Here is a 25,801-nt window from a genome sequence, read left to right as displayed (position 1 = left end):
TTATGTTTCCAGGGAAGATTCTGCATCTGCTTGAGGAACAGATAGGGCAAGTGCGAAGGATACAAGGAAGCATGTGGAGACAAGCGTAACAGCACACGTGCCGATACACCCATTACTCTGTCAAAAGCAAAAGTATCCCATATCAGTAGGGTGGAACGTACTCTAGATTTGATGGACTTGTTTTGACCCTCAAATTCTTCAGTCGGCCTTATACTCTGGAGGAAACCAGAAAACCCTCCAGCTCAGTTCAAGAATAAGCCTGTGGAAAGTTACTTCTTCAAAAGCAAAAGTATCTCATATCATCTCTTCTCATTTTTCTTCTCTTTATCCTTCATGCTGCTGCAAGATGGGGAGAAGGTGAACAATCAGTCGGAGCTCTGATTGCTTACCTTGTCTGTCACCTCTTCCAGCAGACCCCCTAGCTCGGCGACTTGGGGGACTCCTACTACATGGTTTGTATCGCGCTTGACCAAGCCTGAGACTACAAGTAAGCTTCAAGTGAAATTGATACATTACCTTGTGCATCTCCACCAGTTAAAGATACCACCCCTGGATGGAGGAAGAGTACTTTCAGAGAAGATGCCACATCTACCTATGAGACAGATAAGGCAAGTCAAGACGACACCACACTCCGATACTTAGAAGTTTCGTGATTACGAGATCATTCTCCCACAATATTTCCTAATGTCATTTGTACAAAACCATTCACTTGTACTCACTAAAGGAGAGCTTGAACCTATGTACTTGTGTAAACCCTTCACAATTAATGAGAACTCTTCTATTCTGTGGACGTAGCCAATCTGGGTGAACCACGTACATCTTGTGTTTGCTTTCCTATCTCTATCCATTTATATACTTATCCACACTAATGACCGGAGCAATCTAGCGAAGATCACAAAAAGCGACCGTTTTCGCTACCTAGGATCTATCTTGCAAGAGAACGGAGAATTAGATGGAGATCTCAACCATAGAATACGAGCTGGATGGATGAAGTGTAAGAGTGCATCCGGCGTGTTGTGTGACCGTCGTAGGCCACTGAAGCTCAAGGGAAAATTTTATAGGACGGCAATAAGGCCAGCGATGTTGTATGGCACAGAATGTTGGGCGGTGAAGCATCAACACGTACACAAAATGGGTGTAGCGGAGATGAGGATGCTTCGTGGGATGTGTGGGCACACGAGAAAGGATAAGATTGGGAATGAGGATATCCGAGGTAAAGTAGGAGTAGCCGAAATTGTAGGAAAGATGAGAGAAAATCGGCTCCGATGATTTGGACATGTGCAAAGAAGGCCGACTGACGCTCCGGTTCGAAGATGTGACTACGGGACAGAGGTTCAGGGCCAAAGGGGTAGAGGAAGACCTAGGAAAACTTTGGAAGAGACTCTAAGAAAAGACTTAGAGTACTTGGATCTAACGGAGGACATGACACAAAACCGAGCGCAATGGCGTTCTAGGATTCATATAGCCGACCCCACTTAGTGGGAAAAGGCTTTGTTGTTGTTGTTGTGGTAGGAATATGAAAACAACTGTAGCAGCACAGTAATCTCCGAATGATGACAGATTTATAGGAGAGCTAAAGCCGAGCTCCGTGGCTATAGCTTAATACTCTAGTAGCTTCGCATCACATCAAAGCAGAGGGATCACGAGCAGCCATCCTTTGATATAATTTTGGACATCATGGCTGGATCAGGAGGAAAAAGACTCGGCTCCTCTTGCTTTCTTCTGATAGGTAATTTAATCATACTCTCTTCATGATATGAGTTTTACAGGCTAGATGGGTTAATTTTTGTCTGTTTATTTATAATTATAGTGATTGCTGGGATGGAGAGATTTGCATACAAAGGAGTGGCATCGAATCTAGTGACTTATTTAACCGATGTGGTCAAAATGAGCAACTCGGCAGCGGCCAAGACGGTAAACAGTTGGTGTGGGTTCACATCCATGCTCCCACTCTTAGTTGCACCCCTTGTCGACTCTTACTGGGATAGATATCCCACCATCTTGGTCTCTTCTTTCCTCTATGTTGCAGTAAGTGTACACATTCACTTTGTTTTCTACCTTCCCTTCCTTTGTTTTTGACAAAAAGGGATATCTCTAACTAGTTGAAAGTGAGATTCAAATTCTAGCGCAAGGTGTGCACGCTACACTGGTCAACTGACCTGACCCACATATGCACTTACTCTTTGATTCTTGCATAATATCAATGACTATCTATAAAATAGTTTTAACGAATTTAGGCCAATTATCTTGATCATAGGATATCATTGATAAATAGGAATTTCTATAGTTAAAAGTGGATGCATCTACTTAGGTATCTTATTGAACAGAAATTCCTCGTTTGCTAAAAGTTTAAAAGCTCAGCACAAATAATGTTTTTTTTTTCTTTTGGAATTTTTTTATCAAGATGTTGCTGATGATAGATTTAAAATGGAGTATGAGTCATCTGCACTAATCTTTTTTCCATTAGAATATAGTGGAGATTTTTAGAAATGCCTCTTAATTTATTGTTGAAGAATATAAAGTCATAACGAATGGGTTTACTGTTAAAAAAAAAGGTAAAAAAAACAAGTAGGTTTACTACTAATTGCACTGAGGTCTTTTATAAATAAAACCTCCGAACTACAACTACCGTTTATGATCTTTTTCTGATTTGGGCTCTCGACTTTCAATTTGGTCACGATAAATTTTTGCTCTAAATGTGTAGGAAAGGTGCAACTATAAGCTCACATATACATGGTTTTGTTTTTAGGGGCTTGTGGCATTGACATCAAGGGCATTCACCCGGGCAACACCTGCTGCAAACAAAACAAGTTCCAATTTATCATTTCTGTTTTGCTCTCTGTACTTGATTTCTCTAGGTCAAGGTGGATACAACCCATCGCTGCAAGCATTTGGAGCAGACCAACTGGACAGTGAAGAGGAACTTCCTAGCAGCAAAGACGATCAAAAATCAAGCAAAAAGAGAATGTTTTTTCAGTGGTGGTATTTTGGTGTTTGCAGTGGCAGCCTCATGGGTGTCACTCTCATGTCCTACATTCAAGACACTTTCGGTTGGATTATAGGTTTCGCCATCCCCATGATATCGATGGTTATATCGGTTGTGGTGTTTGTGTGTGGAAGCCGAATCTATACATATAGAGAGAATGATGAGGCCATGGATTATAAGCCTATTTTCAACATAGTTCAAGTCATCAAGGCAACTGCATTAAAGTTAATGAAATGCAGAATCATATTACCGAATGAAATAATGTTACCGAGCTAGAGTAAGTTAACTAATTTCTAACATGGTACTTCTTTTTGTGGTTTTAACGGTCAAGTTTACAATTAAAGAAATGTTTTTCCCACACCGTTTTTCTCCCATGCACTCCTCCCTTACCTGTTGGGTTGAATAAACAAGGGAGAATGAAGTGACATAAATAAATGGACGACTGCCAAAAGGAGAAAATGAGAGTGTGGATAAAAAATATTCCCTTAGGATTACGGAAACTTTAACGAAAAGCTTTTGGTACTGTTCACTTTAATGAAAAACCACATTTTTATACTAAAAAGTCAATCCTAATACTATTCACTTTACCCTTTATTTTGTCATTATCGTTAAAACTCAAAGTTTTTAAGCCATTTTCATTAGAATTAATGTACATGAATTCTGATGCTAATGATATATTATTTGGCTGGTTTTATACTATATAGGCTTCAAGAGAAACCGCTTTGCCGTCAAAATAATAGCAGCACAGCAAGCTTGGTTGGGAATCCCAAAAGTGGCTTCTACGTGCTTGAAAATGCAAAAGTGCTTTTGAGGCTTCTGCCAATATGGATTATGCTTTTGATGTTTGCAGTGATTTTCCAACAGCCTCCAACATTTTTCACCAAACAAGGCATGACGATGAAGAGGAACATTGGAAGCAACTTCAAGGTTCCACCAGCAACTCTTCAAAGCGCTATCACACTTTCCATAATCCTCCTGATGCCTCTATATGACAAAATAATGATCCCGATTACGCGTCTGGTTACGTCTAATGAAAAGGGTATTAGCGTGATGCAACGAATGGGGATCGGAATGTTCGTTTCGGTCATAGCAATGGTCATTGCAGCGGTTGTGGAAGCAAAAAGGCTCAAGATCAGCAGAGAAATGGAAATGCTGGGATCTCAACCCGAAACTGTACCGTTTAGCATCTTTTGGCTGCTTCCACAGTACATTCTTCTAGGTATTTCAGACATTTTCACCGTTGTTGGAATACAAGAGTTCTTTTACTCCGAAGTCCCCAGAAGAATGAGAACAATGGCCTTTGCATTGTACACTAGTGTTTTTGGGGTGGGAAGTTACCTGAGTACCCTTTTGATTGCAACAGTTGAAGCAGTTACAAGTTCAGGAGGAAGGCAGAGCTGGTTCTCCGATGACATGAATGAAGCTAGACTTGATAAATACTACTGGTTTTTGGCCTCACTAAGTGCATTGAGCTTTGTGTTTTATGTAATTTTGTCTAGGTGTTACACGAGTATGAAGGATTTGGACTTGGAAGATGAAATCTGTAAATAAAGCTCTTTGTAATTTTGTCCAACATATACATACCGGTACAACTTTTATTTGTTTATTATTTGATAACATTTGGGTACAGTTTATTTGATTGGAGAATCTTAATTATCGTCAGTTATATGCTCATAGGAGAATTTTTACCCGTTATCAGATAAATTTTTTCGTACAATAGGTATATTTATTTGATACAAGAAATTAAGAAACATTATAAGTTCATGGATTTTGACAAATTTATTTGATACAGAAAATTTTGAAAAATTATAAGTTCACGGCTTTTGATGAACTTACTAATAAGTGAACGTGGTGATCATCATCGATCCAATGTTGTATAGAGCTTTGATTCCACTAATATCATCCCTAGTCAATCTCCGGCGTGTGAAGCCAGAGCTAATGGTGGGAAGCATTACAGCTCCTCGAACAGAGAACTATGCCCAAGCCCAAGCAGATGCCCAATTTCATGCCAAGCCACAGACTACAAGTCATAAGCACCCGTCACAACATCCACAGCCCACCGTTCATCCGCGTCGAAGTGAAATCTCCCATCAGTAGGTGCAAAAGAATGGGCCAAGACTCCACGGTGGCCATCAAACGAAAAGTTCAAACAAATTTTAATTTTAATAAAAAATGACAAATAAAGGTATAATGAATAATATCAGGAAAAGGTAAAAATGTGGTTTTTCGATAAAAGTAAACAGTACCGGAAGTGTTTCGTTAAAACTCCAAAAAAGAATAATGCTCAACCATGTTAGTCAAACCATGTCCACCGTTATGGTGAGGTTTATTTCCTGATTGCATAGAGGTGGTGCCGTTGACAATATCCGGAACACCGTATCAAGACTTCATCATATTCCGTACAGTTTCCGCGTCTAGTTTTACGGTAGAATTGAGGCTGTAGTTAAGCTGGTAAGTTTTGATGGAAGACTCCAACTGGGAAGGAGAGGAAGGAGGAGGAGAGCAAAAATACTATTCTATCATCTATTTGTTATAAGGTATTCTTACAATCTTGTAGTTTTCTTCCCTTATAACTAATCTGTACACATATTGGCGGATTGGCCTCAATACAAAGAAGAATATAATAAAGAAAATTTTCAAATATTTTAGCAGAAACATAATTACACAAAACAAATTGACACAAAACAAATTGAAAGTTGCATTATATGTGCATGTTCCTAAAACATCAGAGTTAACACACGTTCAACATATAGAAGGCCAGACATCCATATTTCTATAAGCTTCAAAAGCTCCACAAAAAAAATCATATTTTCAGCATATGTATGCTGCTACAACTTTAATTAATTATTGCAGAATTTCAATACACTCAAGTTGAGGTACCTTATTTGATTAAGGGATGAAAAAAAGGGTGAACTTCAATAATAAATACTACTTAATTTAATGATTAATCTTTGAGTACTCTTGATTATGTGAATATGCATGTGAAGATCAAGTATTATATAAAGCTTTAATTCCTTGAATATCATCTGCATGCAAACTTTGAGCAAATCCAGTACGAACGGTGGAGGACATCACAGCTCCTTCAACAGAGCTATGTCGTAGCCCCAACAGATGTCCGATTTCATGCAATGCCACAGTCTCCAAGTCATAAGCACCCTCCACAGCTCCCACAGCCCACGGCTCATCGGCATCGTAGTGGAATCTCCCATTGGTCGGTGCAAATGCATGAGCAAGGGTCCCGCCTCGGCCGTCAAATGGGTTCCCATCTCCATGATCACCACTAGCAAAACTTATTGTCAGATCCGCGTTCTCATAGGTTTGGGATTGACTGAACGAGAAGTGTGTGTTGCCTGCCCATGTTGCAAAAGCGCGCGCAACTGCGTCCCGGGCCTCAGTTGGGGTGGTTTGATCAAAAGCATAGGTGAGATGGTACTTAGAAGAAGGCCATTTAGGGTTTCCAGGGAAGAAAGAATAATGAGCAACTGTGTGAGGCGAACCATGTCCGCTGTGGTGGTGAGGGTGTCTTTTCTTTCCCGATCGCATGGAGGTGGTACCATTGATGAGGTCTGGCACACCGCATCGCGGCATCATCATTTTTGATACGGTTTTGGCATCTAATGTTCCGGTGGCTTTGAGGTGGTAGTTGAGCTGGTAAGTTTTGATCGCTGACTCCAAGATGTCGTCGAAATCATCATTATCGGAATGGCCGTTTAAGTATCCAAATTTTTCAAGGTACTTCTTTAGGTCTTGGATGCCTTGGACCTTGTCGCCCTTGTGACACCCCTTAAGATGGTTGAGAAACTCGAATGGCGACGTGTTTTTGTTGTGGGTTTCTGACGACGTTGCATGGGAGAAGAGAGAAAGGAGGACAAAGAGAAAAGTGATTGTGAACAGAGAAAGAGTACATTTTGAAGCCATTGTAAACTACTTAAGCACTTATGATTAAGCAGATTGTGGATATATTGCAAAAGCTTTGTATTTGGAGGGCTATTTATAGGTCTAATAGCGAGATAAATTATTGCACAAATTGAGATTGAGCTGGGTCTTCAATAGTAATATGATCATGACCTTGACTATGCATGGCTAAGTCTTGCAAGGTTCGAGATGATGGTCCAGAAGAAGAAATAAATAAATAAATCGGGAACAAAATTAGTAGACTAATTCTTGGTGCAGACTCCAGAATATACGTATAAAACCAGCCAGTCAAAGAGAGAAACTGTCGGAATAATAAATTAAAGTTAACTAGAAACAAAGACCTAACCCAAAAATTCTACATATGCGTCAAAATTAAGGTTTTCTAACCTAAGTATGTTTCAAATGTTGTATAGTGGAGACACAATGAAATACCATTAAAAAAAAATGGGTACGTAACATCCTAGAAATCACTTGCGAATCGCTCTGTTTTTATGTATTGTTTTTAATTTGATTTTTCTGTTTTGTAAAATGGTCCATACGACTCCTGTGTAAGGGTGGTTCGGTATGGGATACCATACTGAAACTAGTATCCCGAATTCCAAATCGAAAATTTTCGGGACAGGAATTTGAAGACCATTCCCAAACCAAATTTTCGGGAATCCCAAAATATTTTTGGGATTTCGAGACAAATCAGGAATCCCAAATTGAAATATGAAATTATGAATTGTTCTTCAAATATATAATTCAAGAACCAGAAATGTCATTTCATTCACACTACCATTTAATCGAACACTCGCATGCCTGGCTATTTTTATCAAAGTTAAAATTCAAATTAATTAAACCCTTTTTGCAATCTGTTAAGAGATAAAAGAATCAAATCTTCTGAAATCATCAACCATGGTAGCAGCAATAATAAAATCCAAATAAATATTAAACAGAAAATGAAAAATATGCAAGGTGTAGGGCATTCCAAGTTGCAGAGCATGAATTAGAAACTACTAGCATCAATTATAAAAGAATAATATATATATATATATATAATATATATGTAGAAATATATATATAATAATAATTAATATTATCTATTTTTGGTTCGGTATGGGATTCCCGAAATATCGAGAAACCAATCCTGAATCCCGTACCGAATTTTCGGGATCGGTTCAGGATAGCATCCCAAAATTTTGGGGAATTTCGGTTTGGGAAATTTTTGGTTTGAGATCGGAATTTTTTCGGTTTTTTTCGAGATTTTTGGGAATTTTTTCCACCCCTACTCCTTTGTGCGCTCTACTTTGCCGGCCTAATTTTTTTAATCAAGATAAACTAAAACTAATCCCTAACAACAAAAAGGAATATATTTTACGTGTAATTGTCTTTGGCTTGTTTTTTTTTACATAGCAAGCATGAACCCTAGCCTTCACCATCATTCCTCTGCAATTCTTTTATTCTTTCTTCCTCTTCATCTCTTTCTTTTTCAAATCCTAAGCCTCTCTATACAATTGAAGGGGCGAATCAAAATATATAACTAGGTTTAGAGGATTGCAAATAATGTAAGCATATGGAATCTATGAGTTTAATCTTTTTTTATTTGGTAAACTATGAATTTATATTTTATGGTTGTGGATATATTTTGTTGGGTGTTATTATTATTATTATTATTATTATTATTATTATTATTATTTTGTTCCAGTTTATATGTTCATAAGTGATGATATGATATTCAATTATTCACAAAAGACAAATTCTATGATTGTTATGCATTGAAGATTGAAGGGCCCACAAAAAAGTAGCAATCCATGTGAGCAAAATTCTATCACTCTCCTTCTACCTGCGAATACACTTATATTCTCCTTTTATTATTTTTAATTCTTTTTTCTTAGTTATTTTTCTTGCAATTTGGCTAATTAATGATTGTTTTAAATTCCATAAGAATTAAAATTTCAAATTGATTTAACGTTCATGGGCATTGATGAGTGAAATTTTCAAATAAATTTTTTTTTTTAAATTGTATGATACTAATTTACTAATTGGTGTTAGGTAAATTGTTGTGTTATACATGAAAGTCAAATTATTCAGAGGGCAAAGTGGGGGTTTGCTTCTTTCAACGGATGAGATTGAGATAGGGGAATCTAATCCAACAAACGATTGATAAGTGATGAAATCTAACCTTGTCACAATTTGAACTTTTTAGGTTGAAGGGTTCATACAAAAAAAATTAAGATAACACGTCTAAAAATCTACTTAAGAAAAACTAACACACGAAAATAAATCATCGCTTAATCAAATTACTACATAAATAAATATATATAGCCCTATATAGAGCCCGAAAGATATAGCCCCTCATTAGAAGAGATTCTTTTATAAAGCCCCAAAGATTCCTTGGAGCTCAAAAATTAGTTATATCCATCACTTTTCTAGCCTCATATAGAGCCCCTCATTGCGGACGCTCAACAATGACTTGCCTAAGGCCATGTAAGTTGTCTTTTTTGAATTCTTAAATATATTATCATATCATCTATCATGAACATCTAGACTAAAACAAAAAAAAGATTATATTCATAGTCTTCTATATGCTTTCCTTGAGTTGCAATCTTCTAAACCTAATGATATATTTTGATTCACCCCTTCACCTGTATAAAGATACTTAGAAATTTGAAAAAGAAACAGACAGAGAGGAAGTGAGATAAAATGAATTGCAGAGGAATGATGGTGAAGGCTAGGGTTCATACATGCTATGTAGAATATAATTACACTTGAAATACGTTTCTTTTTGTTGTTAGGGGTAGTTTTAGTTTGTCTTGATTAAAAAAATAAAGACGGCCCCTCTTAAATGTACATGGTATGATCCTTTTTTTCAAAATAGAAAAATTGAATTAAAAACAATTCATAAAAGAATATCACACACGGGATTTGAAACACGAACCTAGGGGGAAAAAGCTTAAGTGTTTTAAAAAAAACATTGCTTTGTCATTATTTCTACATTTATTAAATATTAAATATCATATCTCTACTAATTAATTAAAATCTCTTTGTTAATCAAAAGAGGGTGAAAAGACAAGTTAGTCTTCTATCACAAAAAAAAATGGTGGGCAATAATGTACTTTCACAGATCCAAATTTTACTGTTTTTTATTGAAACCTCACCTACATGTGATGTTAAAATACCTCCAATATTATAAAAAAAAAAACCAAAAACAAAAACCTCCCACCTCCCCACGGTCTCTCTCTCCCTCTCTCCTTCTCATTTTCTAAAAAAATGTGTAAGCAAATGCTAGTATCTATTAAGTAAAAACGAAAATTTTGGACCCAGCGAAATCAGGTGCTCCCGTCAAAGACGGGTCTGTGAGCATACCCCTCAAAGTGCATGGATTTGTCAAAAGAAAAAAAACACATGAATTTGTAAGCAATGTGCCCAAAACAATGTTTTAACTTTACCAAGAACCCTAAAAAGACTAATTTGTGCGCTCTAAATCATCTCTATTCTCCAATTGAGAAAGTGAAAGACGCATTAGATGTGTTTAAAATGCCACCACAAAAATATAATGTCTCATTTTTGTTATACATATGGAACATTAACATCGACTACAAAAAAATAAAAATAAACTTTGAGGCACAAATAAATACCCCTCCAAATACCAAGCTTTTGCATCATCTAAAAGTACTATTTTCCTCTTCACAATGGCATCAAAAAGTACTCTTTGCCTCTTCACAATCACCCTCGTCCTCATCTTTCTTTCTGTTCTCTCCCATGCAACATCGGCAGAAACCCGCAACCAGAAACCTTCGCCGTTCGAGTTCCTTAACCATCTCCAGGGGTGTCACAAGGGTGACAAGGTCCAAGGCATCCAATACCTAAAAAAGTACCTTGAAAAATTTGGATACTTGAACGGCCATTCCGATAGTGATGACTTCGACGACATCTTGGAGTCGGCGATCAAAACCTACCAAGTCAATTACCACCTCAAGGCCACCGAAACCTTAGATGCTAAAACAGTATAAAAAATGATAATGCCGCGATGTGGTGTCGCTGATATTATCAATGGTACAACCTCCATGAGATCCGGAAAGAAAAGGCACCCTCACCACCACGGCGGACATGGTTCGCCTCACACAGTTGCTCATTATCTTTTTTTCACCGGAAACCCAAAATGGCCTTCTTCTAAGTACCATCTCACCTATGCTTTTGATCAAAGCACCCCAACTGAGGCCTGGGACGCAGTTGCGCGCACTTTCGCAACATGGGCAGGCAACGCACACTTCTCGTTCAGTCCCAAAACTATAAGAACGCGGATCTGACAATAAGTTTTGGTAAGGGTGATCATGGAGATGGGAACCCATTTGACGGCCGAGGTGGGATCCGTGCTCACGCATTTCCACCGACCAATGGGAGATTCCACTATGATGCCGATGAGGCGTGGGCTGTAGGAGCTGTGGCGGACGCTTATGACTTGGAGACTGTGGCCTTGCATGAAATCGGACATCTGTTGGGGCTACAACATAGCTCTGTTGAAGGAGCTGTCATGTCCCCTGGCGTTCGTAGTGGATTTACCCAAAGTTTGCATGCAGATGATATTCAAGGAATTAAAGCTTTATATAACACTTGATTTCAGATAATCAAAAGTACTAAAAGATAAATCATTAAAGTTCATCAAAAGTCAGCCGTTCATAATTTTTCTTTCATTATCCAATAATTAAGGTACCTCACCTAGAGCGTACTGAGATTCGTAATACGTACTTTAAAGTTTTAGTAGCATATATATGCTGGAAGTTTGATGTTTTTCAAAGTTATGGATTTCCTTTCTATAAATTTTCATTTTTTGAACGTTTTAGTTTTTTATGCACTTTTGTATAAATCATATATTTACTAGGAGTTGGGAAATAAGGTTGTCAAATCCCGGCCCGGCCCCCACCACATCCCGAGCTCAACTCCACCGTAGCACGATATTGTCCGCTTAGGGTCCCGGCCACGCCCTTACTGCTTTGTTTCTGGGAACTCACGCGAGCAGAACTTCCCAGTGGGTCACCCATCCTGGGAATGCTCTGGCCCCTTTCCCACCCATCCTGGGAATGCTCTGGCCCTTTTCCCGCTTAACTTCGGAGTTCCTACAGAACTCGAAACCAGTGAGCTCCCAAAAGGCCTCGTACTAGGTAGAGATGAGAATTTACATATAAGGCTTATATGATCCACTCCCCTGGGCGATGTGGGATCTTACAATCCACCCCCCTTAGGGGCTCGACGTCCTCGTCGGCACACATCTGGCCAGGGATTGGCTTTGATACCAAATTGTCACATCCTGGCCCGGGCCCTCACCATATCCTGGGCTCAACTCCACCGTAGCACGATATTGTCCGCTTTGGGCCCCGGCCACGCCCTCACGGTTTTGTTTCTGGGAACTCATGCGAGCAGAACTTACCAGTGGGTCACCCATCCTGGGAATGCTCTGGCCCCTTTCTCGTTTAACTTCGGAGTTCCTACGGAATCCGAAGCCAGTGATCTTCCAAAAGACCTCGTGCTAGGTAGAGATGAGAATATACATATAAGGTTTACAAGATCCACTCCCTGAGCAATGTGGGATCTTACAAAGGTAGTATCAAACTCAACATTCACCAAATTCGAAATTAAAATTTGTCAGTTACAAGTGTAAGAAATATCCTAAAGCGTAGTAGTAGCAACTTTGAAGTGAAACCTATTTATTTTGTCAGATGTATGAAAAGAAAACATATTTATTTATTGGTGTTGAATTGCAGAACAGAGATTGTGTTTAGCCATTTTATTATTTAAGTGATTGAGTCCTACCATGATTCTATATCTTTGTAGTGAAACCTATTAGATTTCTTTGAGGTCAATTGCAAAGGTTAAGATTACATAATCCTTATTTCACTAGGACTATCAAATTACTTATGTCGTTAACAACTCCATAAACAAATAGCTTACAACACAAGTAATCCAATACATCATTCATTGTCATTCACAACTTCAGATCATTTGCATGCTTTGCCTTCACAAGTAACGCATGCTGATGAATCTCTCTCTTAGTTCAATTCTCAAACGTAACGCATCCAAACATCAAACGAACTCAAAACTTTATTGCTTCTGTTGCCCTAATTGTGCGGATTTATCGACACAAAAAGATGAACAAATTGTAACAGACTGAAAGCAGAGAACCGACCGGTTTGGCGAGTAAAAAACATGAAAACGAAAAATGGAAACCTTAATATTAAAAATGGTGAAAGTTGCATGTCATTATTAATGGAGATTGGACACTCAGTCAAAAGTGTTTTCTGCGTAGGATTAAGAGGCTACTTGCTGATCATCATGGAATATTATTTTGTGGTAGTAGTAGCTAGTGGTATTATTGAGGATCTCAGAGATCTTTCAATCATGTTTGTTTATTGCATATTGTACGATTAGTTTTTGTCAGATGCTATTAATATTCAATTTGAAATAAAAAATTTACAATGATTTTTGATCGCATGATGTACGATAAACGAATACAATTAAAGAATTTCCGGCATTCTCACATAGAGGATCCTCATTCATCTTTTAGTATTGAATCTTAATTATATGGAAATTACGTGCACAAGTGTGGCACATGCATGTTATTGTTTGTGAAATGTTTACATCAAATCATTAGTTTTGATGCAAAATAAATCCGATATGCGAAATAATTTGACAATATATAAGATGTTTATGTTATCATTTTGAATATACGAGTATTGTTTCCTAAATTGGTTTTATTTACTTTTCATTTCTCGTATGAGAAATGTAAAGTAAATAAAATTAACTTAAAAGTGACTGTTTTTTTTTTATTGTCTTTCTGTTGGGTTTATAATTATAAAAGGCTTATTATATTTACACATCACGTATTGCTAAATAAACCCTATATACTTAATACACCTCACATTTACTTTTTCAATTAAACTTTATTTTAATACATCCCATTTACTTTCCCATATTACCCTCCCACCCCCATTCTCAACATACACCTTACATTTTCCATATACACCCCACATTCTTCACATCTTATAATACTCGGTCACAATCAAGATTGGAGGAAGATGAGGCTGCTGCGACTCTGTTAAAGGTAGCAAACGAGGTAATATGCTGAGGTTTAATAACAAAAATTCGAGGGTAAAAGCAACAAGGGAAAGGAGAACAATCAAAAGGTCTCTTGTAATGTGAATGGTGCTAGGACTTTGCCCATATTGGCAAAAACGTAGCTGAGTGTTGATGTAGTTTCATTGCATTTTCATATGTAACAAAAGAAAACACATTTATTTATTGGTGTTGAATTGCAGAATAGAGATTGTGTTTAGCCATTTTATTACTATTATCATTTCTTTTAATTGGGGTTATGCTATGAGACGACATATATAAAGAAATATTGTTAATTTCTTCACACTCCATTCAAGTTCTAATCCGGCAGTTTTATCATTTTGCTTGCATTTGTTGGGAAGACAAAAAAAGTAGATAAATAATACGTTAAAAGTGATTTGGGTTTATTCAGAAATTTTTTATTTTTTATTCTAACCTAATAAGGTCGAAATTGGCATTGCATAATAGGGTGTATAAGTCATTTAATATCAAATTTGAATGTGAGGTGTATTCAACAGTATGTGGTGTGCTAATAAAAAAAATCTTATAAAATTGTATTTTGATGACGATGTTTTTCGTTTTATTTGTTTAATAAAATACCTATTACCTTAAAAAACAATAATCACAGAGAAAATTCTAAAAATTAATGAACCTATTCTAACATGCCTTTGATGTATGGTTGGCAAAAAAACATGAATGGTTAAGTAAGCTACTTTTAGGGTTTAATTGCATGAAAGTATCCCATTTATTTATCATCCATCAACTCTATATGGTTTATATAATTACTAGTTGGAACTTAATTGGAATACCCTTGGTAATCTTCCATGTATATCACGAGAGATTTTTCAGTGTTCCTATCATACGAAGTGGTATACCACGTGTCCCTATATAAATGGTCGGTTATGTGTGTTAAAAGATTAATAACTTAAAAATTAAAATTTTCCACCACTTGCATAAAAACATATAATGTACCCTCCGTGTTCCCGTCACAATTAAATTTTTTCCTAATATCACATGATTCGCATCACATGGAACACAAAGCAGGAGGGCTGGCCCCATCCTACGTGTCAAACGCTCCACGTGTTCCATTATGTGGCACATATATCAGTAGGATATCAAACAATGAACGTTAGAGACTGACGTATGGGGCTTATTTTGTTGCATCAGATCCTTGCTCTCTTGGTCACGTCGCCATGAAGACACCATGCCCAAAACAGAAGAAAAATAAAATAAAGTGGAATCCATTAAACTTTGATAGCTCTTTCCATTGCCTAATAATTTTGTGCGAGCATTGTTGGAGAGCTTATCATTATATATACAAAACATTTTCACAAGTGTTTGGGAAGGAAGGAAATATATTGCCAATGATGACGAAGTTTTCATTATTGCTTGTTGGTAGGAATATGAAAACAACTGTAGCAGCACAGTAATCTCCGAATGATGACAGATTTATAGGAGAGCTAAAGCCGAGCTCCGTGGCTATAGCTCAATACTCTAGTAGCTTCGCATCACATCAAAGCAGAGGGATCACGAGCAGCCATCCTTTGATATAATTTTGGACATCATGGCTGGATCAGGAGGAAAAAGACTCGGCTCCTCTGGCTTTCTTCTGATAGGTAATTTAATCATACTCTCTTCATGATATGAGTTTTACAGGCCAGATGGGTTAATTTTTGTCTGTTTATTTATAATTATAGTGATTGCTGGGATGGAGAGATTTGCATACAAAGGAGTGGCATCGAATCTAGTGACTTATTTAACCGATGTGGTGAAAATGAGCAACTCGGCAGCGGCCAAGACGGTAAACAGTTGGTGTGGGTTCACATCCATGCTCCCACTCTTAGTTGCACCCCTTGTCGACTCTTACTGGGATTGATATCCCACCATCTTGGTCTGTTCTTTCCTCTATGTTGCAGTAAGTGTGCACATTCACTTTGTTTTCTCCCTTCCCTTCCTTTGTTTTTGACAAAAAGGGATATCTTTAACTAGTTGAAAGTGAGATTCAAATTTTAGCGCAAGGTGTACACGCTACACTGGCCAACTGACATGACCCACATATGCACTTACTCTTTGACTCTTACTTAATATCAATGACTATCTATAAAATAGTTTTAACGAATTTAGGCCAATTATCTTGATCATAGGATATCATTGATAAATAGGAATTTCTATAGTTAAAAGTGGATGCATCTAGTTAGGTATCTTATTGAACAGAAATTCCTCGTTTGCTAAAAGTTTAAAAGCTCAGCACAAATAATGTATTTTTTTTTCTTTTGGAATTTTTTTATCAAGATGTTGCTGATGATAGATTTAAAATGGAGTATGAGTCATCTGCACTAATCTTCTTTCCATTAGAATATAGTGGAGATTTTTAGAAATGCCTCTTAATTTATTGTTGAAGTATATAAGGTCATAACGAATGGGTTTAATGTTCAAAAAAATGGTAAAAAAAACAAGTAGGTTTACTACTAATTGCATTGAGGTCTTTTATAAATAAAACCTCCGAACTACAACTACCGTTTATGATCTTTTTCTGATTTGGGCTCTCGACTTTCAATTTGGTCACGATAAATTTTTGCTCTAAATGTGTAGGAAAGGTGCAACTATAAGCTCACATATACATGGTTTTGTTTTTAGGGGCTTGTGGCATTGACATCAACGGCATTCACCCGGGCAACACCTGCTGCAAACAAAACAAGTTCCAATTCATCATTTCTGTTTTGCTCTCTGTACTTGATTTCTCTAGGTCAAGGTGGATACAACCCATCGCTGCAAGCATTTGGAGCAGACCAACTGGACAGTGAAGAGGAACTTCCTAGCAGCAAAGACGATTAAAAATCAAGCAAAAATAGAATGTTTTTTCAGTGTTGGTATTTTGGTGTTTGCAGTGGCAGCCTCATGGGTGTCACTCTCATGTCCTACATTCAAGACACTTTCGGTTGGATTATAGGTTTCGCCATCCCCATGATATCGATGGTTATATCGGTTTTCGTGTTTATGTGTGGAAGCCGAATCTATACATATAGAGAGAATGATGAGGCCATGGATTATAAGCCTATTTTCAACATAGTTACCGAGCTAGAGTAAGTTAACTAATTTCTAACAAGGTACTTCTTTTTGTGGTTTTAACGGTCAAGTTTACAATTAAAGAAATGATTTTCCCACACTGTTTTTCTCCCATGCACTCCTCCCTTACCTGTTGGGTTGAATAAACAAGGGAGAATGAAGTGACATAAATAAATGGATGACTGCCAAAAGGAGAAAATGAGAGTGTGGATCAAAAATATTTCCTTAGGATTACGGAAACTTTAACGAAAAGCTTTCGGTACTGTTCATTTTAATGAAAAACCACATTTTTATACTAAAAAGTCAATCATAGGACTATTCACTTTACCCTTTATTTTGTCATTATCGTTAAAACTCAAAATTTTTAAGCCATTTTCATTAGAATTAATGTACATGAATTCTGATGCTAATGATATATTATTTGGCTGGTTTTATACTATATAGGCCTCAAGAGAAACCGCTTTGCCGTCAAAATAATAGCAGCACAGCAAGCTTGGTTGGGAATCCCAAAAGTGGCTTCTACGTGCTTGAAAATGCAAAAGTGCTTTTGAGGCTTCTGCCAATATGGATTATGCTTTTGATGTTTGCAGTGATTTTCCAACAGCCTCCAACATTTTCCACCAAACAAGGCATCACGATGAAGAGGAACATTGGAAGCAACTTCAAGGTACCACCAGCAACTCTTCAAAGCGCTATCACACTTTCCATAATCCTCCTGATGCCTCTATATGACAAAATAATGATCCCGATTACGCGTCTGGTTACGTCTAATGAATAGGGTATTAGCGTGATGCAACGGATGGGGATCGGAATGTTCGCTTCGGTCATAGCAATGGTCATTGCAGCGGTTGTGGAAGCAAAAAGGCTCAAGATCAGCAGAGAAATGCTGGGATCTCAATCCGAAACTGTACCGTTTAGCATCTTTTGGCTACTTCCACAGTACATTCTTTTAGGCATTTCAGACATTTTCACCGTTGTTGAAATACAAGAGTTCTTTTACTCTGAAGTCCCCAGAAGAATGAGAACAATGGCCTTTGCATTGTACACTAGTGTTTTTGGGGTGGGAAGTTACCTGAGTACCCTTCTGATTGCAACAGTTGAAGCAGTTACAAGTTCAGGAGGAAGGCAGAGCTGGTTCTCCGATGACATGAATGAAGCTAGACTTGATAAATACTACTCGTTTTTGGCCTCACTAAGTGCATTGAGCTTTGTGTTTTATGTAATTTTGTCTAGGTGTTACACGAGTACGAAGGATTTGGACTTGGAAGATGAAATCTGTAAATAAAGCTCTTTGTAATTTTGTCCGACATATACATACCGGTACAACTTTTATTTGTTTATTACTTTATAGCATTTAGGTACAGTTTATTTGATTGGAGAATCTTAATTATCGTCAGTTATATGCTGAGAGGAGAATTTTTACCCGTTATAAGATAAATTTTTTCGTACAATAGGTATATTTATTTGATACAAGAAACTAAGAAACATTATAAGTTCATGGATTTTGACAAATTTATTTGATACAGAAAATTATGAAATATTATAAGTTCACGGCTTTTGATGAACTTACTAATAAGTGAACGTGGTGATCATCATCGATCCAATGTTGTATAGAGCTTTGATTCCACTAATATCATCCCTAGTCAGTCTCCGGCGTGTGAAGCCAGAGCTAATGGTGGGAAGTATTACAGCTCCTCGAACAGAGAACTATGCCCAAGCCCAAGCAGATGCCCAATTTCATGCCAAGCCACAGACTACAAGTCATAAGCACCCGTCACAACATCCACAGCCCACCGTTCATCCGCGTCGTAGTGAAATCTCCCATCAGTAGGTGCAAAAGAATGGGCCAAGACTCCACGGTGGCCATCAAATGGGTATCCATCTCCATGAGCACGTTTACGAAAAATAGAAAATTAATGAAAAGTTTAAAAAAAATTTAGTTTTAATGAAAAATGATAAATAAAGGTGTAGTAAATAGTACAAGGAAAATGTAAAATACGGTTTTTCGTTAAAAGTAAACAGTACCGGAAGTGTTTCGTTAAAACTCCAAAATAAAGAATAATGCTCAACCGTGTTAGTCAAACCATGTCCACCGTTATGGTGAGGTTTATTTCCTGATTGCATAGAGGTGGTGCCATTGACAATATCCGGAACACCGTATCAAGACTTCATCATATTCCGTACAGTTTCCGCGTCTAGTTTTACGGTAGAATTGAGGCTGTAGTTAAGCTGGTAAGTTTTGATGGAAGACTCCAACTGGGAAGGAGAGGAAGGAGGAGGAGAGCAAAAATACTATTCTATCATCTATTTGTAATAAGGTTTTCTTACAATCTTGTAGTTTTCTTCCCTTATAATTAATCTGTACACATATTGGCGGATTGGCCTCTATACAAAGAAGAATATAATACATAAAATTTTCAAATATTTTAGCAGAAACACAATTACACAAAACAAATTGACTGTAAATACAAAACAAATTGAAAGTTGCATTATATATGCGTGTTCCTAAAACATCAGAGTTAACACACGTTCAACATATAGAAGGCCAGACATCCATATTTCTATAAGCTTCAAAAGCTCCAAAAAAAAAAAAAATCATATTTTCAGCATATGTATGCTGCTACAACTTTAATTAATTATTGCAGAATTTCAATACACTCAAGTTGAGGTACCTTATTTGATTAAGGGATGAAAAAACAGGGTGAACTTCAATAATAAATACTACTTAATTTAATGATTAATCTTTGAGTACTCTTGATTATGTGAATATGCATGTGAAGATCAAGTATTATATAAAGCTTTAATTCCTTGAATATCATCTGCATGCAAACTTTGAGCAAATCCAGTACGAACGGTGGAGGACATCACAGCTCCTTCAACAGAGCTATGTCGTAGCCCCAACAGATGTCCGATTTCATGCAATGCCACAGTCTCCAAGTCATAAGCACCCTCCACAGCTCCCACAGCCCACGGCTCATCGGCATCGTAGTGGAATCTCCCATTGGTCGGTGCAAATGCATGAGCAAGTGTCCCGCCTCGGCCTTCAAATGGGCTCCCATCTCCATGATCACCACTAGCAAAACTTATTGTCAGATCCGCGTTCTCATAGGTTTGGGATTGACTGAACGAGAAGTGTGTGTTGCCTGCCCATGTTGCAAAAGCGCGCGCAACTGCGTCCCGGGCATCAGTTGGGGTGCTTTGATCAAAAGCATAGGTGAGATGGTACTTAGAAGAAGGCCATTTAGGGTTTCCGGGGACGAAAGAATAATGAGCAACCGTGTGAGGCGAACCATGTCCGCTGTGGTGGTGAGGGTGTCTTTTCTTTCCCGATCGCATGGAGGTGGTGCCATTGATGATGTCTGGCACACCGCATCGCGGCATCATCATTTTTGATACGGTTTTGTCATCTAATGTTCCGGTGGCTTTGAGGTGGTAGTTGAGCTGGTAAGTTTTGATCGCTGACTCCAAGATGTCGTCGAAATCATCATTATCGGAATGGCCGTTTAAGTATCCAAATTTTTCAAGGTACTTCTTTAGGTCTTGGATGCCTTGGACCTTGTCGCCCTTGTGACACCCCTTAAGATGGTTGAGAAACTCGAATGGCGACGTGTTTTTGTTATGGGTTTCTGACGACGTTGCATGGGAGAAGAGAGAAAGGAGGACAAAGAGAAAAGTGATTGTGAACAGAGAAAGAGTACATTTTGAAGCCATTGTAAACTACTTAAGCACTTATGATTAAGCAGATTGTGGATATATTGCAAAAGCTTTGTATTTGGAGGGCTATTTATAGGTCTAATAGCGAGATAAATTATTGCACAAATTGAGATTGAGCTGGGTCTTCAATAGTAATATGATCATGACCTTGACTATGCATGGCTAAGTCTTGCAAGGTTCGAGATGATGGTCCAGAAGAAGAAATAAATAAATAAATCGGGAACAAAATTAGTAGACTAATTCTTGGTGCAGACTCCAGAATATACGTATAAAACCAGCCAGTCAAAGAGAGAAACTGTCGGAATAATAAATTAAAGTTAACTAGAAACAAAGACCTAACCCAAAAATTCCACATATGCGTCAAAATTAAGGTTTTCTAACCTAAGTATGTTTCAAATGTTGTATAGTGGAGACACAATGAAATACCATTAAAAAAAAATGGGTACGTAACATCCTAGAAATCACTTGCGAATTGCTCTGTTTTTATGTATTGTTTTTAATTTGATTTTTCTGTTTTGAAAAATGGTCCATACGACTCCTGTGTAGGGGTGGTTCGGTATTGGATACCATACTGAAACTAGTATCCCGAATTCCAAATCGAAAATTTTCGGGACGGAAATTTGAAGACCATTCCCAAACCAAATTTTCGGGAATCCCAAATTTCGGGAATCCATAAATATTTTTGGGATTTCGAGACAAATTGGGAATCCCAAATTGAAATATGAAATTATGAATTGTTCTTCAAATATATAATTCAAGAACACATTCATGAACTAGGAATGTCATTTCATTCACACTACCATTTAATCGAACACTGGCATGCCTGACTGTTTTTATCAAAGTCAAAATTCAAATTAATTAAACCCTTTTTGCAATCTGTTAAGAGACAAAAGAATCAAGCCTTCTGAAATCATCAACCATGGTAGCAGCAATAATAAAATCCAAATGAATATTAAATAGAACATGAAAAATATGCAAGGTGTAGGGCATTCCAGGTTGCAGAGCATGAATTAGAAACTACTAGCATCAATTATAAAAGAATAATATATATAATATATATGTAGAAATATATATATATAATAATAATTAATATTATATATTTCTGGTTCGGTATGGGATTCCCAAAATATCGAGAAGCCAATTCCGAATCCCGTACCAAAATTTCAGGATCGGTTCTGGATAGCATCCCAAAAATTTCGGGAATTTCGGATTGGGATCGGGATTTTTTCGGTTTGGTTCGAGATTTTTGGGAATTTTTTCCACCCCTACTCCTGTGTGCACTCTACTTTGCCGGCCTGATTTTTTTTAATCAAGATAAACTAAAACTAACCCCTAACAACAAAAAGGAATATATTTTACGTGTAATTGTCTTTGGCTTGTTTTTTTTTACATAGCAAGCATGAACCCTAGCCTTCACCATCATTCCTCTACAATTCTTTTATTCTTTCTTCCTCTTCATCTCTTTCTTTTTCAAATCCTAAGCCTCTCTATACAATTGAAGGGGGCGAATCAAAATATATAACTAGGTTTAGAGGATTGCAAATAATGTAAGCATATGGAATCTATGAGTTTAATCTTTTTTTATTTGGTAAACTATTAATTTATATTTTATGGTTGTGGATATATTTTGTTGGGTGTTATTATTATTATTATTATTATTTTGTTCCAGTTTATATGTTCATAAGTGATGATATGATATTCAAGCATTCACAAAAGACAAATTCTACGAATGTTATGCATTGAAGATTGAAGGGCCCACAAAAAGTAGCAATCCATGTGAGCAAAATTGTATCACTCTTCCTCCACTTGCGAATACACTTATATTCTCCTTTTATTATTTTTAATTGTGTTTCTTAGTTATTTTTCTTGCAATTTGGCTAATTAATGATTGTTTTAAATTCCATAAGAATTAAAATTTCAAATTGATTTAACGTTCATGGGCATTGATGAGTGAAATTGTAACATCCCACATTGCCCAGGAGAGTGATCCTTAAATGTATATTCTCATCCCTACCTAGCATGAGGCTTTTTGGGAGCTCACTGACTTCGAGTTCCGTAGGAACTCCGAAGTTAAGCGAGAATGAGGCTAGAGCATTCCCAGGATGGGTGACCAACTGGGAAGTTGCTCGTGAGTTCCCAAAAACAAAATCTTGAGGGAATGGTAAGCCTAAAGCAGACAATATCGTGCTACGGTGGTGGAGCAGGCCTGAGAAGTGATATGCCCCGGGTCGGGATGTGACAATTGGTATCAGAGCCAATTCCTGGCCAGAAAGTGTGACGACGAGGACATCGGGCCCCTAAGGGGGGTGGATTGTAACATCCCACATCGCCCAGGGGAGTGATCCTTAATTGTATATTCCCATCCCTACCTAGCACGAGGCCTTTTGGGAGCTCACTGGCTTCGGGTTTCGTAGGAACTCCGAAGTTAAGCGAGAAGGGGGCCAGAGCACTCCCAAGATGTGTGACCTACTGGGAAGTTGCTCGTGAGTTCCCAGAAACAAAACCGTGAGGGCGTGGACAGGGTCCAAAGCAGACAATATCGTGCTACGGTGGTGGAGCGGGCATGGGATGTGGTTCGCCCAAGCGGGGATGTGACAATTGGTATCAGAGCCAATTCCTGGCCGGAAGTATGCCGACGAGGACGTCGGGCCCCTAAGGGGGGCGGATTGTAACATCCCACATTGCCTAGGGGAGTGATCCTTAAATGTATATTCTCATCCCTACCTAGCATGAGACCTTTTGGGAGCTCACTGGCTTCGAGTTCCGTAGGAACTTCGAAGTTAAGCGAGAATGAGGCTAGAGCACTCTCAGGATGGGTGACCCACTGGGAAGTTGTTCGTGAGTTCCCAAAAACAAAACCGTGAGGGAATGGTAAGCCCAAAGCGGACAATATTGTGCTACGGTGGTGGAGCGGGCCCGGGAAGTGATCCGCCCCGAGTCTTGGTCCTAGGTAAATTGTTGTGTTATACATGAAAGTCAAATTATTCAGAGGGCAAAGTGGGGGTTTGCTTCTTTCAACGGATAAGATTGAGATAAGGGAATCTAATCCAACAAACGATTGATAAGTGATGAAATCTAACCTTGTCACAATTTGAACTTTTTAGGTTGAAGGGTTCATAAAAAAAAATTAAGATAACACGTCTAAAAATCAACTTAAGAAAAACTAACACACAAAAAAAAAAAAATCATCGCTTAATCAAATTACTACATAAATAAATATATATAGCCCCATATAGAGCCCGAAAGATATAGTCCCTCATTAGAAGAGATTCTTTTATAAAGCCCCAAAGATTCATTGGAGCTTAAAAATTGGTTATATCTACCACTTTTCTAGCCTCATATAGAGCCCCTCACTGCGGACGCTCAACAATGGCTTGCCTAAGGCCATGTAAGTTGTCTTTTTTGAATTCTTAAATATATTATCATGTCATCTATCATGAACATCTAGACTAAAACAAAAAAAAGATTATATTCATAGTCTTCTATATGCTTTCCTTGAGTTGCAATCTTCTAAACCTAATGATATATTTTGATTCACCCCTTCACCTGTATAAAGATACTTAGAAATTTGAAAAAGAAACAGACAGAGAGGAAGTGAGATAAAATGAATTGCAGAGGAATGATGGTGAAGGCTAGGGTTCATACTTGCTATGTAGAATATAATTACACTTGAAATACGTTTCTTTTTGTTGTTAGGGGTAGTTTTAGTTTGTCTTGATTAAAAAAAAATAAAGACGGCAAAGCAGGTTCTTAAATTGCACGGCCCCTCTTAAATGTACATGGTATGATCCTTTTTTTTCAAAATAGAAAAATTGAATTAAAAACAATTCATAAAAGAATATCACACACGGGATTTGAAACACGAACCTTGGGGGAAAAAGCTTAAGTGTTTTAAAAAAAAACATTGCTTTGTCATTATTTCTACATTTATTAAATATTAAATATCATATCTCTACTAATTAATTAAAATCTCTTTGTCAATCAAAAGATGGTGAAAAGACAACTTCGTCTTCTATCACAAAAAAAATGGTGGGCAATAATGTACTTTCACAGATCCAAATTTTACTGTTTTTTTATTGAAACCTCACCTACATGTGATATTAAAATACCTTCAATATTATAAAAAAAAAAAAACCGAAAACAAAAACCTCCCACCTCCCCACGGTCTCTCTCTCCCTCTCTCCTTCTCATTTTCTAAAAAAATGTGTAAGCAAATGCTAGTATCTATTAAGTAAAAACAAAAAATTTGGACCCGGCGAAATCAGGTGCTCCCGTCAAAGACGGGTCTGTGAGCATATCCCTCAAAGTGCATGGATTTGTCAAAAAGAAAAAAAACACATGAATTTGTAAGCAATGTGCCCAAAACGATGTTTTAACTTTACCAAGAACCCTAAAAAGACTAATTTGTGCGCTCTAAATCATCTCTATTCTCCAATTGAGAAAGTGAAAGACGCATTAGATGTGTTTAAAATGCCACCACAAAAATATAATGTCTCATTTTTGTTATACATATGGAACATTAACATCGACTACAAAAAAATAAAAATAAACTTTGAGGCACATGTTTGGTTTTAGGTCTTTCTCTATTACCCGCTGTGGTATTTATACTCCCAGCTGATATGTTTTATTTATTTTTTTTAATTTTAAATGATCAAGATCAATATGCATTGTACATAAACTTGCTTTGGTCTTCCACCAATCACTCTCTCAGAATGATTAGTTTAATACCTAACTTATATGAATGCGTCTACATTTTAAAACTCACTTTGTTTTTCTTTCCGGCAATCATCTCGAACGTCAAAGACCTATCTAGTTACAATCAAAGTCATGATCATACTAATTACTATGGAAGACGCTGCTCAGTCTCAATTTCGAATTTAATAAAACGGGAGTTTTATCATTAATTAATCTATGTTTGCTCGTCAATAAACCTATAAATACCCCTCCAAATACCAAGCTTTTGCATCATCTAAAAGTACTATTTTCCTTTTCACAATGGCATCAAAAAGTACTCTTTGCCTCTTCACA

The 25,801-nt window shown here is 37.3% G+C and overlaps 3 protein-coding genes and 2 pseudogenes across 3 annotated transcripts; 3 read left to right on the top strand and 2 right to left on the bottom strand.

Moving 5' to 3' along the window:
• The first annotated feature begins 1,542 nt into the window (after window positions 1-1,542).
• LOC126583605 (protein NRT1/ PTR FAMILY 5.8-like) lies at window positions 1,543-4,592 on the top strand. The gene is given in 5 exon segments (XM_050248057.1): window positions 1,543-1,729; window positions 1,811-2,028; window positions 2,750-3,242; window positions 3,245-3,263; window positions 3,691-4,592. Coding segments are annotated over 5 exon segments (1,629 nt in total). The 5' UTR covers window positions 1,543-1,677; the 3' UTR covers window positions 4,538-4,592.
• Window positions 4,593-5,687: 1,095 nt separating this feature from the next.
• Window positions 5,688-6,937, bottom strand: LOC126583610 (metalloendoproteinase 2-MMP-like). The gene has a single exon (XM_050248064.1). It carries the CDS (start codon window positions 6,902-6,904, stop codon window positions 5,975-5,977), a length of 930 nt encoding a protein of 309 aa, XP_050104021.1. The 5' UTR covers window positions 6,905-6,937; the 3' UTR covers window positions 5,688-5,974.
• A 3,638-nt stretch (window positions 6,938-10,575) lies between these two features.
• Window positions 10,576-11,501, top strand: LOC126583613 (metalloendoproteinase 2-MMP-like; annotated as a pseudogene).
• Window positions 11,502-15,347: 3,846 nt separating this feature from the next.
• LOC126583607 (protein NRT1/ PTR FAMILY 5.8-like) lies at window positions 15,348-18,344 on the top strand (annotated as a pseudogene).
• A 1,313-nt stretch (window positions 18,345-19,657) lies between these two features.
• On the bottom strand, window positions 19,658-20,798 carry LOC126583612 (metalloendoproteinase 2-MMP-like). Its single transcript, XM_050248066.1, has one exon. It carries the CDS (start codon window positions 20,768-20,770, stop codon window positions 19,841-19,843), a length of 930 nt encoding a protein of 309 aa, XP_050104023.1. The 5' UTR covers window positions 20,771-20,798; the 3' UTR covers window positions 19,658-19,840.
• Between the last annotated feature and the right edge of the window lie 5,003 nt (window positions 20,799-25,801).

This window comes from Malus sylvestris, chromosome 9 (assembly GCF_916048215.2).
Source record: "Malus sylvestris chromosome 9, drMalSylv7.2, whole genome shotgun sequence".
NCBI classification, from domain to species: Eukaryota; Viridiplantae; Streptophyta; class Magnoliopsida; order Rosales; family Rosaceae; genus Malus; species Malus sylvestris.
Note: the sequence above shows the minus strand (reverse complement) of the source record. Positions and strands in the feature narration are given on the sequence as shown.

Bases quoted from the DNA above. Each gene is read 5' to 3' on its own strand.
- LOC126583610 (XM_050248064.1), bottom strand. From the start codon at position 6,904: ATGGCTTCAAAATGTACTCTTTCTCTGTTCACAATCACTTTTCTCTTT.
- LOC126583612 (XM_050248066.1), bottom strand. From the start codon at position 20,770: ATGGCTTCAAAATGTACTCTTTCTCTGTTCACAATCACTTTTCTCTTT.